Consider the following 14,085-nt stretch of genomic DNA (forward strand, 5'->3'; position numbering starts at 1 on the left):
CTGGTGTTCACCTAAAATAAACATCCTCCTGTATCACTCATTGGTCTTTTCTGTCTCTTAAAATCCTGAAACACTCTCCCTGACACCTAACCTAAGGCACGAGGCTTGTGAAATAAGGAAGTGAATCCCCAGAACATTCCAGATAGTGCCCCTACCATATGATCAGAGTGGCTGGAGCCCTTCCCCACCAGGCAGAGCATCCCATGAACAGAACACAGCAGTCACAGGGGAAGCCAGAAGGAAAAATTTTATTATCAACTGGTTTCCACAAGAAAACAAGTGGATAAACCTAGACACATGACCAGCATCTCCCCCAGCAGCAGGCAGGGTAGGAAGGCCTAAGGTTTTCTGTCTATGCTCCAGCAGAAGTGGGACCCCAGTGAAAGGGCCCTGTTCCTTCCATCAGCTGGGGGCCCTGAGGTCCCCATGGCCCTGAGACCATTCAGGCAAGTCCAGCCCTGAAGCTGAGGGTGGGAGGTTGAGCAGCCAAAGGCCAGGCCAGGAAGGAGGTGGACAAAGGGGCTCAGGATCCACACCTCCAGGCTGACATCACCAGGGGGGCGTCATGGGCTGTGGATTCTGCAGATAGGACATCACCACAGCGGAGATGGACAGCCTGAGACAGGAGAGAGGTGTCAGTGCCAGACAAAGGTATAGCCCCCTCCCTTTCCAACTCCTCCTTCTCTAAGCCAAGCCTCACATGAAGCTACTCATCATCTGCTTGGTGTCCTCCGAGCTCCTGGAGTTGGCAAAGCTGATGAAGGAGCAGTAGACAGCGACCCAAGCACACCACTTCAGCTGAGTAAACATGGATGAATGGATGAGGCCAGTGAGGCATGACAAGGAGCCCCTGAAAGCCACACTCCCAGGCACTAAATCCTGCCCAATGATTCTCCTTGCACACCTCAGACCTGCCCAAAGGTGCCCCCTAGTGCTACCCCTTCATAGCCTGCTCCTGGTACCCGATTTCTGGTCCTAGTGACTAACTTCCATCTCTCAGACCCCATTATGGCCCCTGAGGCTAAAGACCAGCTTTAGAAATTTCCATATGGTGCCAGGTGTGGTGGCGCAAGGCTGTCAACCCAGCTTTGGGGAGGCTGAGGCAGGAGGGTCGCCATGAGTTAGAGACCAGCTTGGGCTACATAAAATGTGCGTTCAATGCCAGCCTGAACTACAGTGAGACCCTATAAGCAAAAAAAAAAACAACCAAGAAAAAGAAATTCCCACACGCTAAGGACCCAGCGCTTTTTCTACTAGTCCCCTCCAAGTTGCTTCACAGCCTGGATTCCAGCTCAGACTGACTCCTCAGGGACCGACCGCCCTGGACCCCAGCTCCTCCCACCTTAAGGTTTTCTCCGCCAAAGTAACCCCGTCCCGCCCCGCCGCCAACACCAGCGGGTCCCTCCTCGGTTCGGCCCCATTCCCAGGAGGAGCTACACCCACGGTCACTCAGCCCCGCCTACCTTAAGCATGAGCCCGCACATGCTGAAGATCATTCCCAGCAGGTTCATGTAGTCCGGCGTCGGGTCATCCAAGGCCGGGTTACACTCGCTTGGCGGGGGCTTGTACCTATGACAGGCTCAAGGGTCAGGGACGATCGAGCCTCGCCCCCGTGATAGACAAGCGCTTCCCTAGGCCTAACCCACACCCACAAACCGAGTCCTGTTGCCTTGCCGCTGGGATCCTCACCTCAGCACTTTGTTGGGCCTGCGAGGGTCCGACATATTGTTCGTGGACATAGCGAGTCGAAAACCGGGTCGCGCTTTTCCGCTGGGGGAACAGCAGCTTCCGTTGTGGGCATGGAGGGTAACTTTCAGAGTAACACCTGCTGCCCTCACACTTCCGTTCCTAAAGACGAAGGCCAAAACTAACCCCACCCAGACAATGAGAAGAAGCAAAAAAACGAAAATCTCAAAAATAGGGAGTGAGGGGAAAAAACTGAAAAAGGTTTTTCGATTTTCCCAACGCTGTCATCAAAATGCTAAAATTTTGAACCCGACACGAGAAGACGGAAATAGATCGTAGGGGACAATAATAAGATTACGCCCAAGCGTGGTTTTGGAAGGCTCCAAAGCCTCTGTGCAGACGGATTCACGGAAAGCGGCGAGGAGCAGGACCGGGAGCCATGGCTTTCCCCGAGCCAAAGCCTCGGGCACCTGAGCTGCCGCAGAAACTGCTGAAGACGCTGGACTGCGGGCAAGGGGCTGTGCGCGCCGTGCGGTTTAATGGTGAGCGCCCATGTCTTCATCCTCGACCCTCCCAGTCCCGAGGCCGGCTGTCCGGTAACCCCCGCCCGGTGTCTCCCAGTGGACGGCAACTATTGCCTGACATGTGGCAGCGACAAGACGCTGAAGCTGTGGAACCCACTGCGGGGGACGCTGCTCCGCACTTACAGCGGCCACGGCTACGAGGTTCTGGACGCAGCCGGGTGAGCCGGGATCCGGGCCAGCCAGGGGGCGCTGAGGCCAGGATCAGAGGCCGACATTGACCTTCTGCCCCCTGCCCTCCAGCTCCTTTGACAACAGCAGTCTCTGCTCGGGCGGCGGGGACAAGGCTGTGGTACTGTGGGATGTGGCATCTGGGCAGGTCGTGCGCAAATTCCGGGGCCACGCCGGGGTAAGTGTGGGCCAGGGGACTTCACTGCGGAGCGCATGGTGGGGACCTGTGGGAGCACACTGGTGGCACCAGGAACGTCCGCCGTCCCCCTTTCCTGCCCTCTGGAGTGGACAGAAGCAGCAGCAAAGCCCTGTCCTTGAAGTTCCCCCAGATCTTTTGCTCTCTCCTAATCGGACCAAGTGTCCAGCACTGCGAATCCTGCATGTATCCCAATCCCAAAAAATCCAGCCTCTGAGTGGCAATTCTTGTTTCTCAGAAAGTGAACACAGTGCAGTTTAATGAAGAGGCCACAGTCATCCTGTCTGGTGAGTTTGGGGCCTGGGTAGGAGATCCCAGGGTGCTGCCCTAGGGACCCAAACCTCACCTACATGCTGGCCGCACAGGCTCTATTGACTCCAGCATCCGATGCTGGGACTGCCGCTCTCGGAGGCCTGAGCCAGTGCAGACATTGGATGAAGCCAGGGATGGAGTGTCTAGCGTGAAGGTGTCTGACCATGAGGTTCTTTCAGGGTAAGTGGAACCCAGACCTTGTCCCTAGCTACTGGATATTGCAGCTACCCCTGAACTTAGATTAGAAATCTACTCTCTAGGCTCTTGATGTAGCCCAATGATATAGCACCTGCCTAGGATGTACAAGGCCCTGTGTTCTGTCCCCAGCACTACTCAAAAGAAAGAAAAAATTCCAGGCATGGTAGAACATGCCTGTAATCCCAGGACTCTGGGGGGCTGAGGCAGGAGGATTGCAACTTTGAGCCTAACCTGGACAACATAGTAAGACCCTGTCACAAAATAAAGGGTTGAGAACAGAGCTCAGTGCAAAGGCCCTGAGTTCCACTTCCAGTATTACACACACAAAGAGCTACTCTTCTTACCAGCATTCACAAGGCCCTACAGTCTGGTCCCTCCTGGCTTTCAGCCATTATTCATTCGTGGGCCTCATTTCTGCTGAATATGTCAAGCATACACCTACCTCAGAACCTTTGCTCTTGCTCTTCCTCTGCCAGGACTGCCCCTCTACTTCTTCAAAGTGTTTTTGAGCAAACACACTACCAAATACTTTCTTAGTTGATAGGCATATGCCTGTGAACAAAATAGGAATCTCTGGCTGTATAGGGTTGTTCTACTTCAGAACAGCCCACATGTTACTACAGCTCAAGAGCATACCATTTTCACCAACTGAGGAATTTGGACTGCCCAACCATTGTACCTGACCATTACTTCTTTCAAAACACACAGGGCTGGGGACTTAGCTCAGTAGTCCTGCCGCCTGCCTCGAAAGCACAAGGTCCAGAGTTCAATCCCTGGCACCAAAAAAAAAAAAAAAAAATACACACAGGCACATTTTTTTTTTTAAATTTTTGATCAGGAATAGTGGTGCATACCTGTAATCCTAGTACTCAGGAGGCTGAGGCAAGAGGATCACCATGAATTTGAGGCCAACCTGGGCTACATATTGAGACCCTATGTCAGAACACCAAAAAGTAAAAAATAATTTTTTGGCAATTATTAGGGATTGAACCCAGGGCTTCATACACGCTGGAGTACACCCCACTGAGCAACATCCCCATTCCTTTTTTTGAGTGAGGTTCTTGCTAAGTTGCCCAGGCTGGCTTCAAACTTCAAAGTTTCCTGCCTCAGCATCCTCAGTAGCTAGGATTACTCGTGTGCTCACCTAGCTAAAGGTCTTTTTATCCCCCAGTGCTGAGAATCGAACCTAGGGCCTTCACACACAGCTATTTGTGTGTGTGTCTTTTTGAGACAGGGACTCACTATATAGTCCAGGCTGGCCTGGAATTCACAGCAATCCTCCTGCTCAGCCTCCCAAGTGCTAGGATGACAGGTATGCACTACACCCAGCTCATAGCCCTTTTATTAGGTGTGTTTGGGACACAGCCAAGAACCACCCAGCCCGGATCCCTGCGGAAAATCAGATAATCAGTAAGACAAATGCCAGAGCCGAGGATGGTAGCATAAGCAGCATGGGTAGAGGGTCAAAGGGCTTGCAGGGGCTGTGAGTCTTGGAAATCGAGGGAGATTAGATGGGCCCCTGGGCCTGAATTTCAAGGCCAGTGGCCCAGTCCCACTCCTACATGGGAAGAGCAGGGCCCCCTTGAGCAAGGAGGGCCCAGGATCACAGAGGCTACGGGTGCTCAAACTGGACCTGCCCTCCCTACAGCTCCGTGGATGGCCGCGTAAGGCGCTATGACCTGAGGATGGGCCAGCTCTTCTCGGACTACGTGGGCAGTGAGTGTGGCTGGGTACAGGCCAGGGTTGAGAGTGGGGTGTCCAGGAGCACCCTGGCCTCACCACCTGCCATCCTCTGACCCCAGGCCCCATCACCTGCACCTGCTTCAGCCGTGATGGCCAGTGCATCCTCGTGTCCAGCCTGGACTCCACACTTCGGCTTCTGGACAAGGACACTGGGGAGCTGCTGGGCGAGTGAGTACCCATGATCAACCTTGGTCCCCTCCCTTCCCTGTCACCCCTGGGCAGGACCAGGCCCCGACACAGCCCTCTCACCCAGGTACACAGGCCACAAGAACGAGGAGTATAAGCTGGACTGCAGCCTCAGCGAGCGTGACACACATGTGGTCAGCTGCTCTGAGAACGGGAAGGTGTTTTTCTGGGACTTGGTGGAGGTGAGCCTGGCCCAGCCCTGTCACACCTGGGTCAGAAAAGAGGGAGCAAAAACAGCAGGAAAGGGATCTGGGTGAAGGGAACAGCACATACTAAGGTACAGAGGCATGAAAGGACTTTGGAAGGTGGCACAGCAGGATCCAGGTCAGACAAGGCCTCAAGTACCAGGCTGAGGCCCTGGGACCCCTGGGTAAGGGGACTTGAGGCTGTTCATGAAACCTAAACTTCCTCTGAGTGTCCTCATATGTGGTCTCAAGCCCCAAGCCCTGTCCTTGACAATGTCCCAGCTGCAGAGACCTTGCTGGGGTTCAGCCCGTGGAATTAAGTTCCCTAAAAGGATGAATATGGGAGCACGGAGTCTTGAAGCATTGGCTTCTGTTCTGGGAACTGTGACAGCAAGGATGTTCTAGTTGTTCCCTTTGGGCCCCTAGTCCAGGAGGGAGAGCACTTGAAGGGACAGTTACAGAGTGCAGAGAGGAAGGAACTAACAGGTTACAAGGGAAGTGAGTCATCAGGACTGCCATGGGCCTGGAGCCCATGCAGTGGCAGGGAATTGGGGAACAAGACCCATGAAGAGAGAACTGCAGGCTCTGGACACTGCCCAGAGCATCTGCTGATGAGAGAGAAGCCCTAGCATCTGAGGATGGAGCTACTAAGCAGCTCCCTTAAGGCAGATGTGGTCACAGGGCCCAGGAGGCCAGCAGAGCTAGTGGCTGAAAGTTGGGGGAAAGGCAACAGAGGGCCTCAACCAGGTCTGAGGAAAGGGACAGCCAAGCCACTGATCACCACCCCATGCCTGCTCCACAGGGTTCCCTGACACTGGTACTGCCCGTGGGCCGCAGCGTGGTCCAGTCACTGGCCTTCCACCCCCACGAGCCCTGCCTACTCACCACCATAGGGGGCAGTGTGCAGTGCTGGCGGGAAGAGACCTATGAGCCTGAGGGGGCAGCAGGCTGAAGCCATGGACCCCCACCGGGCCTGAGGACGAAGAGCAACTGCAGCGGACCCAGGACTACAGAGGACCGTTTATTCCAGAGACACTGCTGATGCCGGGGGGACACACACAGGTGGTGCCCTAATAAATACAGGAGGGAGGGGCCGGGGATTTAGCTCAGTGGCACTTCACCTGCCTCACAAGCTCAAGATCCTGAGTTCGACCCCCCCAGTACCAGAAAAAAAAATAAAATAAAAAAAATAGAGGGGGAGGCCCCCAGGGCCCAGCTGCTCAGTCCTCATTCTTCTCACTTGTGAAGGCATCTGCTTTCTGAGCAAAAGTTTCAGCCACCAGTAGGGGAAAGACCAGGGAGGCATCAGCATACACCTGTGAGGGAATCCAGGTAAGGCACATGACCCATAGCCAGGAGGCCCTGCCCCCCACCCAGCCAGCCTCTCACCTTGACCGGCTGTGCATCCATCCGGATCTTGCCCCAGGAGACAGCCTCATCTGGTCGGGCACCCGAATCCGAGCCATCAAATTCCTGGGCCGTGTTGATGTAGACGGCATAGTCGGCCCCATTGCGCTGCAATGAAGGACAAGGTGGGCTGGTCAGCTGGTCAAGAGGGGACACCCAGAGGCAGGACCCTGGGACATCACAGCCCAAGAGGCTGAAGAAGGAGACCCAGATAAAGGGAGCCCCGTGTCCATGCCTGAGGCCACCACTGGTGCTGGGCACCTGCTAAGTAAGCGTCCCTAATTCAAAAACCCCAAATGCTTCAAAATCCAAGGCTTTGGGAGACCATAATAGAAAATTCTACACCTCACCTTATGTGACGGGTTCAAGGAGACCACAGCACACAAAAACTACTGCATGAAATCACCAGAGAGAGCTGCCACCAAGTTTTAGCTACATAAGATCTCCAAACCCAACCACCATGTTCCATTTACAGCTACCATCCCAGTCCACCCCATCAGGACTTGAGGACCCACTCACACTCTTAGGTCCTACCTGTGACCAGAGTCACAGGGCTCCCCCAACACGCTACGGGCACCTCCAGGCCCACCTCAACCCTACTCCCCACTCAGGCCTCCTAGCTGTTCCTTGACTACATGAGGCACCTCAGGCCCTTCGAGCTGGCTGTTTCCTCTGTTGGAAACTTCCCAGAGATAACTTCCCAAACACCTCAGCTCACAGTCACACTTCCCAGAAGCCCCTATCACCTCTTTGTTTCGGGATTGGGGTTGTATGGTATGTGGTGGCCACCTCTAATCTCAGCACTCAGGAGGCTAAGACAGAAAGATCATAAATTCAAAGCCATCATGGGCTACATAACAATTTGAAGGCTAGCCTCAGCTACACAGTGAGACCCTGTGTCAAGAAATAAATGAAGATAATTATTTTGATACTGGAGACAACCCACAGGTGTTCTACCACTGAGCTACATCCCCCAGCTTTTTTTTTTTTTTTTTTTTTTTTTTCTTTTGAGACAGTCTCTCTAAGTTGTCCCAACTGGCTGGTCTCGTCTGGAACTTGCAATCCTACTTCCGCCTACCCAATTAGGATTATAAGTATGTGCCACTATGCCTGGTCAGTACCCCTTTCTCTTCTCATCCCATCATCTACCCTTTTTTTTGAAATGGGGTTTTACTGTGTTGCTCAGGTTGGCCTCAAACTCCTGGGCTCAACTACCTGCTTCAGCCTCTGGAGGGGTTGGGACTACAAGTGGGCACCACCATGCCACCTAGCCTTGTTTTTTCCTTAACAATTACTGCTATCATAGGTTCGGGATTTAGCTCAGTGGTTCCGCCGCCAGCCTTGCAAGCACAAGGTCCCGAGCTCAACCCCCAGTACCAAAGAAAAAAAAAACAATTACTACCATCTGTTTTGCCCATCAGTCGTATGCAGTTTCCCCAACTAGAACCTCAGTCCAAAGAGGACCAGGATCCTGGCCTGCCTAGTCCTTGGCCATGGTCTAGTGCACTGTGTGTCTGCACAGTGGCAAATACCACCCCATGGGGACTGTGCCACTCACCATGAGGTTGGCGTTGGCAATGTGGTGCTTGACCACACCGCCACCCAGGATGATCATCCCCGAGCGCTTGGCATAGATGGCCTGCATGTTGATGAGCCGCAGATCTGGGAAAGAGGACTGTGGTCAGGCCTAGGGCTCAGGGGCCTCCTTCCCTGCTCCCCCTGGGCCCAAGCACCTCACCCTCAATGATGTCCAGCACCAGACCAGGGTTCTTGTAGGAATGGAAGAACATCATGTCACCCAGCGAGCCATCTGTGAGCGCAGGGCTTAGCACAGGGATGTCGTTCTGAGGAGGACCAGGGCAGTCAGCAGCTGTGACAGCCCACTGGAAGTTCTGTCCCCATCCCAGCTGTATTCCTTCCTCCCAAATGACAGTTCTTAACATTTCTGCCTTGATTGTACAACAAAGATAACCACAACTCCCCTCCTACAGATGAGGCTGTGGATGTAAGAAACCCACACACAATCCTGAGGAGGGCGCCTGGCACTCCGTGGGGAGTGGCTCTTGTTATTTCTCAAATGTGGGGGCTACACACCCTCTGGGGAGCATGGTATCCTGGGCCAGGCTCCAGGGAACTGCTAAATGGTACCCCCAAATGTACCCACATAATCTAAGGAGTGTAGCCAGGACCGCGCCCCCCCATGTACAGCTGTGTGACTTCAGACAAATCAACTAACCTCTCAGTGTTTGAGGCTCCTCACCTAAAAGTGGGGATGCTGACTCCCCAGGTGACTACAAAGATAAAACCAATAACCACACACCAGTCTAAAACTTTGGCCCCACCCAGCTCCTCACCTTCTGGGCCCAGTAATACACAGACTCTGGGTTGTTTATCTCCTTGCCAAGCCGCGCAATCACCCTAGAAGGTGTCCACTTCACACCCTAGGGAAGATGGGGACATCAGCGTGAACCCACAATTACTCGGACCCCACCACACTGGCCCTCCCAAACCACTCGCTCTGGCCCAACCTCTGTGTTCTGTTCCAGCACCATCTGGTCCAGAATGGGCATCACCCAGTCCTCAAATTTGCAGTAATTATCATTGGGCACCAACAGGTTCCCAATCCTATGGACAAAAGCATGCGACATCAGTCTCTGGGCCCCTAGGGCCAGCTCCCTGCCCACACCACTCAGGGTCCCACCTGTTAATACCATTCTCCCGAAGCTTCTTTCCTTTAAGGCTGAACTCGCCCAGGTATGTGGGTGCCAGGCACTTGATGAGGTCCTCCTCCACACCTCCAGCCGTGGTCACCAAGACGTCTACCTGCAACCGCAAGGCAGGGACATTGGCGCTCACGTAGGGTAGGACTCCTAATATCCACACTCTTCCCTCACAAGGGAGCGCTCTTCTTAAAATGGACTCATACTGTCACACTTAAGCGCTCAAAAATTTAATGTTCATTGACCCAGAAAGGCCGAGGGCACAGCCCCATCAGGTCCCCACCATGTTGTGTTGCACAAGGTAGCGAATGGTCTCACGGATCCCTGAACTGATGAGGTTGGATGTGTAGCCCAGGAAGATGGTGCAGCCAGTGAGTGGGCGGCAGCTCTTCGTCAGGTCTGCGTGGTGGTCTTCGTCCTGTGCCAGCGGCTCCAATTTCTTCTCGATCTGCAGTAAGGGACAGTCCAAATTAGGTTCTGGCTTCGAATCCCTGCCCAAGGGCCCCAGATGTGTTCCAGACTGAGACTCCATCCAGGAATGTCTCCTATGCAAACCCAGACCCTTCCGCAGTCTCACAGCACCTCCTTTTCAGGTCCAGTCCCCTTCCCGGTGGGAAAAACAACTCCAAATCCAAGCCTCACCCTCCTCCAATTCCCTGCCTTAACCACATGGTCTTGCCTCAGGCTCTGCACATTCCTGAAGGCTTTAAATTTGCTGGAACCTACCCCTACTTAAGCAAGGATGCACTGAAACCCCGGCCCAGGGCAGGCCCCACACTTGCCCAAGAAGCCCCGCCCCTCCGGGTATTCCTCCCCACCTAGGAGAGGTGCGACTCCGCCTCACCATCGCGTTAACTTGCTGCACCGCGCGCCCGAAGTTGGTGGCCTGGAAGCCGATGGTGCTGAAGGTCTGCAGAAGTGCACGGTAATCCACGCCGCGGCTGAAGTCGTAACCCTGGACCTTGACGTTCTCGGTTAACACGGCTGAGCTGTGTTTCAACACGGCAGCGAGCGCCGCTGCGGGCGCCTCCCCCTTCGAGGAGCCCTCCATGAGCCTGTGGGCAACCTCTCAAGGGTACACCCTTACTCCGAGCCCACGTAGTCCTCAACACGTGCTAAACCCTAAAACGCACCTCTCTGCAAGAGTTCAGGAAACAGCTACCCGGAAAAAGCTTGGAGAAGCAACCGGAAGTTGATTTTCACGTGACATCTACAGACCCTGCATTCCCGGATGCAGCCATTTTTGCGTCGGTGTTCCGTACTACGGAAGCCCGGAGGAGTAACGAGTCCTTTCTTTCCTAGGGTTTTTTTTTTCGCTTCTTTTTTTTTTCCTAGCCCTGGGGATCGAACTCAGGACCTTGCGCTTGCGAGACAGGTGCGGCGCCACTGAGCTAAATATCCAGCCCCAGGGACCGTTATTCCTTTACGCGCGTTCTCCGTGGTTTCGGAATGAATATTCACTCCCAATGCCACCTGCTGAAGACGCACTGCTTTCGGCTGCCCCTGCTTATTTGTACCTGTCGCCTAGGACCAACAGAGCAGCTTCTAAACCGTCAGGACTTAGGTCACCAGGCAGAGTCAGACAGTTTCAGCCTCTCTGAACCCGGCTAACAAACAGAATTACCTCCAAACTGTCAGAATTTAGGCCACCAGGTAGACAGTTTCAGCCTCTCTGAAAGTGACTTGTTAATGAGATAGTGATTCTTTTTTTAATTGTTGTTGTTTGTTTTTCGAGATAGGGCTGGCCTAGAATTCACAGTGATCCTTCTACCTCAGCCTCTGAGTACTGGAATTATAGGCATGCGCCACTATGCCCAGCTTTGCGGGGGGCAGGGGGGGTGTCCCCTGACAGGCCCCCTGAGTGAGACCCCCGCCCAACTGCGAGAAAAAACCCCAACAGACACATTACTTGCAAGAACAGCGATGACAGGAAGCCACCTACCGCCTCGCTCATTCACACCTGCAAGGAGACACATTCTCCGAAAAACCACAAGGCACCTGCTGTACCTTGCTGAGCCTGCCATCGCCCTGCTACCCTCACTCCGTCCTGTTCACCAGGCTCAAGCCCATCACCGAAGAGATCCCAAAATTTTCCACTCTCCAAGCTGACAAGCCCTCCTCTACTTAAACTCTCCGATATAAACTGTGCGTTTGAGCACCGTTCCTATGCCAACGATCTTATCGCCCTTGGCCGACCTGCACCCAGGTCACAATAAACTCCTGCCTCATTGTTTCAGCACAGCCTGCCTCGGTGGTCTCACGCGTGCTGTGGTCAAACCTTACAATTCGTGTTCTTCCATCTCCAATTTCCACACCCTACATAATCCCCACAGCCTCCTGTTTTACATCCTCCAGCAATTTAAATTGTCACCTCCTCCAGGAAGCCTTCAGTGAGTCAGGAGCCTCCTTTGGGGTCCTGGACTGACATCACTTTAGCCACAGTAATACTGTGAGACCCTCAATGGGGTCTGCACTTTACACATGCTTCCAGTAGTGCTCGGGGTACAGAGGGGACCCCTTGTTTCACCCACTCTACAGCTTACGGAGCCTGTTCTATTCACAAGGCTCTGCCAGACAATAAGGATTTAACAATGAGCAAGACCAAGATGTGCCCCCTGCCCTGCTGGAACCCACAGTCTGATTAGGTGATAAAGAATTAGCAACAGCCAGATGTGGTGGTGTACACCTGCTGTAATCCCAGCTCTTCGGAGACTGAGGCCAGCCTGGACTACATAGTGAGCCCTGTCTCAAATAAATAAATAAATAGCAACAGTGATAAATGCTATTGAAGATTTTTAACTATGATGATTTGCAAGTCTTTAGAGGGCAGTAGATGGAGAGGCTGGTAGCCTTATCTGGAAGGGCAGGTGCCCTGGGAAGAACACCAAGGCGGTGTCATTTGACCCAAGACAAGACAATGGACTGTGAAGATTGAGGAGATCATACGCCCACACTGGGAGAGGGAACCACCAGTGCAAAGGCCCTGGGGTGGAAACAAGACTGCTTCATTGGAGGAACACAACTTCCTCCCTTTTTTCACATTTTTTATTAGTATGTTTAAGATACATAATAAATACATTCAGATCTACCTCCTGGACATCACCTAGATCTCAAAGTCATCCCATATTCCCTGCCCAAATAACCTTGATCCTTCTGCACCTTGGCAAATAGTTGTATGCTCTACTCACCTGCAAGGCTAAACCCTGGAAAATTGTCTAGGGGTATAGGTCAGTGGCAGAGTGTTTGCCTAGCATAAGCATGTATATTTCCACATTTCCAGTACAAAATAAATAAATAAATGCTAGGCTTGGTGACATCTACCTGTAGTCCCAGTTACTCAGGAGGCTGAGGCAGGAAAATGATTTGAACCTAGGAGTTCAGGGTCAGCCTGGACAACACAGTGAGATCCCACCTCAAAAGATGACAATATGGGGGAGTGGTGATAATATGGGCCGGGGATTTAGTTCAGTGGTGCCGCTGCCTGCCTTGCAAGTGCAAGGTCCCAAGTTTTGATTCCCGGTACCAAAAAATAAAAATAAAAATTTTGAAAAATAGCAAGGAATAAAAGCTTTTTTTTTTTTTTTTTTTAAGACAAGCTGGTCTTAAACTCCCAATCCTCCTGCCTTAGATTCCCTAGGGCTGGAATTACAGAGATGTGCCACCACACCTGGCTGTGGGGCTTTGTTTGCCATGCTGAAAATGGAACACAGAGCATTTGCTGCACCACTGAGCAACAACCCCAGCCTGGGAGTCAGGTTGAATTTTGGCTTCTTTTGATTTTTGTCTTTGGTGTTTGAGATGGGGTCTCCCTATATAGTTGAGGCTGATCTTGAACTCACTATGTAGCCTAGCCGCCCTCAAAATCATGACGATCCTCCTGCCTCAGCCTCCCAAGTGCTGGAATTATAGGCATGCACCACTGGGAGTTGAGTTTGAGATCTCCCTTTCATATACACCCTGCATCTGCCAACTTTTATCTATAAACAGGTCCCAGATCCATGGTCTCCTGTGGGTTCCCTCCCCACCAACCCATCTCCCAGCTGAGACAACAGCACTTTTTAAACATAAATCAGACACGTCAGTGTTAAAACCCTCTAGAGATGGCTGTCCCCTCCCAATAAGATCCAAGGACTAGCAGCATATGGCAAGAGAACAACTCTCATCCCACAGCTTGAGAGCTGAGGCAGGAGGTTCATTGTGAGTTCCTGCCCAGACTGGGCTACGTAGTGAAACCCTGTCTCAAAAAATAAAGAACACCCCAGTACTGAAAAAAAATAAAGAAAGAAAGAACAACAGCTCTCTGAGGCAGGATTTTGCTGTGTTTCACTGCTGTCTTTTTGTTTCCTGCACAGTGCTGGGCACATAGAATCTTAGCAAAGGCTAAGTTTGTGCTCAGTGGCAGAGCTCCTGGTTCAATCCCAGCCCCACAGAAAATATGCTTGTTATGGGCTGAGTTGTGTCATAAAATTGAAGCTTTGCCTCCCAGTACCTCAGCATGTGACTGTGCTTGGAGAGAGGGTCTTTAAAGAGGAAGTAAAGTTAAAATGAGGTCCATGCCAAGAGTGATGTCATATGCCTGTATTCCCAGCACTTGGGAGGCTGAGGCAGGAGGATTGCCATGAGTCTGAGGGCAGCCTGGGCTACATAGTGAGTTCAAGGCCAACCTGAACTAATATCGAGACCCTGTCTCAAAAAAAGGA

General features: G+C 52.6%; 3 protein-coding genes across 5 annotated transcripts; 1 reads left to right on the top strand and 2 right to left on the bottom strand.

The window, feature by feature from the left end:
- Positions 1-232: 232 nt before the first annotated feature.
- On the bottom strand, positions 233-1,839 carry Wdr83os (WD repeat domain 83 opposite strand). Its single transcript, XM_004872373.4, has 4 exons — positions 1,690-1,839; positions 1,464-1,569; positions 701-798; positions 233-616 (listed from the first exon to the last, which is right to left on the bottom strand). Exons 1-4 carry the CDS (start codon positions 1,737-1,739, stop codon positions 550-552), a joined length of 321 nt encoding a protein of 106 aa, XP_004872430.1. The 5' UTR covers positions 1,740-1,839; the 3' UTR covers positions 233-549.
- Positions 1,840-1,942: 103 nt separating this feature from the next.
- Positions 1,943-6,473, top strand: Wdr83 (WD repeat domain 83). The gene is made up of 9 exons (XM_004872372.4): positions 1,943-2,228; positions 2,308-2,428; positions 2,511-2,616; positions 2,873-2,921; positions 3,000-3,126; positions 4,793-4,860; positions 4,947-5,055; positions 5,141-5,255; positions 6,061-6,473. Exons 1-9 carry the CDS (start codon positions 2,126-2,128, stop codon positions 6,208-6,210), a joined length of 948 nt encoding a protein of 315 aa, XP_004872429.1. The 5' UTR covers positions 1,943-2,125; the 3' UTR covers positions 6,211-6,473.
- On the bottom strand, positions 6,267-10,570 carry Dhps (deoxyhypusine synthase). 3 transcript variants are annotated; one of them, XM_004872370.3, is made up of 9 exons: positions 10,230-10,570; positions 9,669-9,833; positions 9,367-9,488; positions 9,194-9,290; positions 9,020-9,106; positions 8,404-8,509; positions 8,224-8,327; positions 6,648-6,773; positions 6,267-6,574 (listed from the first exon to the last, which is right to left on the bottom strand). In XM_004872370.3, exons 1-9 carry the CDS (start codon positions 10,434-10,436, stop codon positions 6,479-6,481), a joined length of 1,110 nt encoding a protein of 369 aa, XP_004872427.1. In that variant the 5' UTR covers positions 10,437-10,570; the 3' UTR covers positions 6,267-6,478. The 3 variants fall into 3 exon arrangements, with proteins under 3 accessions (XP_004872427.1, XP_087057643.1, XP_087057642.1); XM_087201517.1 differs by having other exon boundaries at positions 9,377-9,488; positions 10,230-10,560; XM_087201516.1 differs by having other exon boundaries at positions 10,204-10,362.
- Between the last annotated feature and the right edge of the window lie 3,515 nt (positions 10,571-14,085).

The sequence above is a fragment of the Heterocephalus glaber genome, unplaced genomic scaffold, assembly GCF_053883595.1.
Source record: "Heterocephalus glaber isolate CG9 unplaced genomic scaffold, H.glaber_assembly_v1.0 deba00001760, whole genome shotgun sequence".
NCBI classification, from domain to species: Eukaryota; Metazoa; Chordata; class Mammalia; order Rodentia; family Bathyergidae; genus Heterocephalus; species Heterocephalus glaber.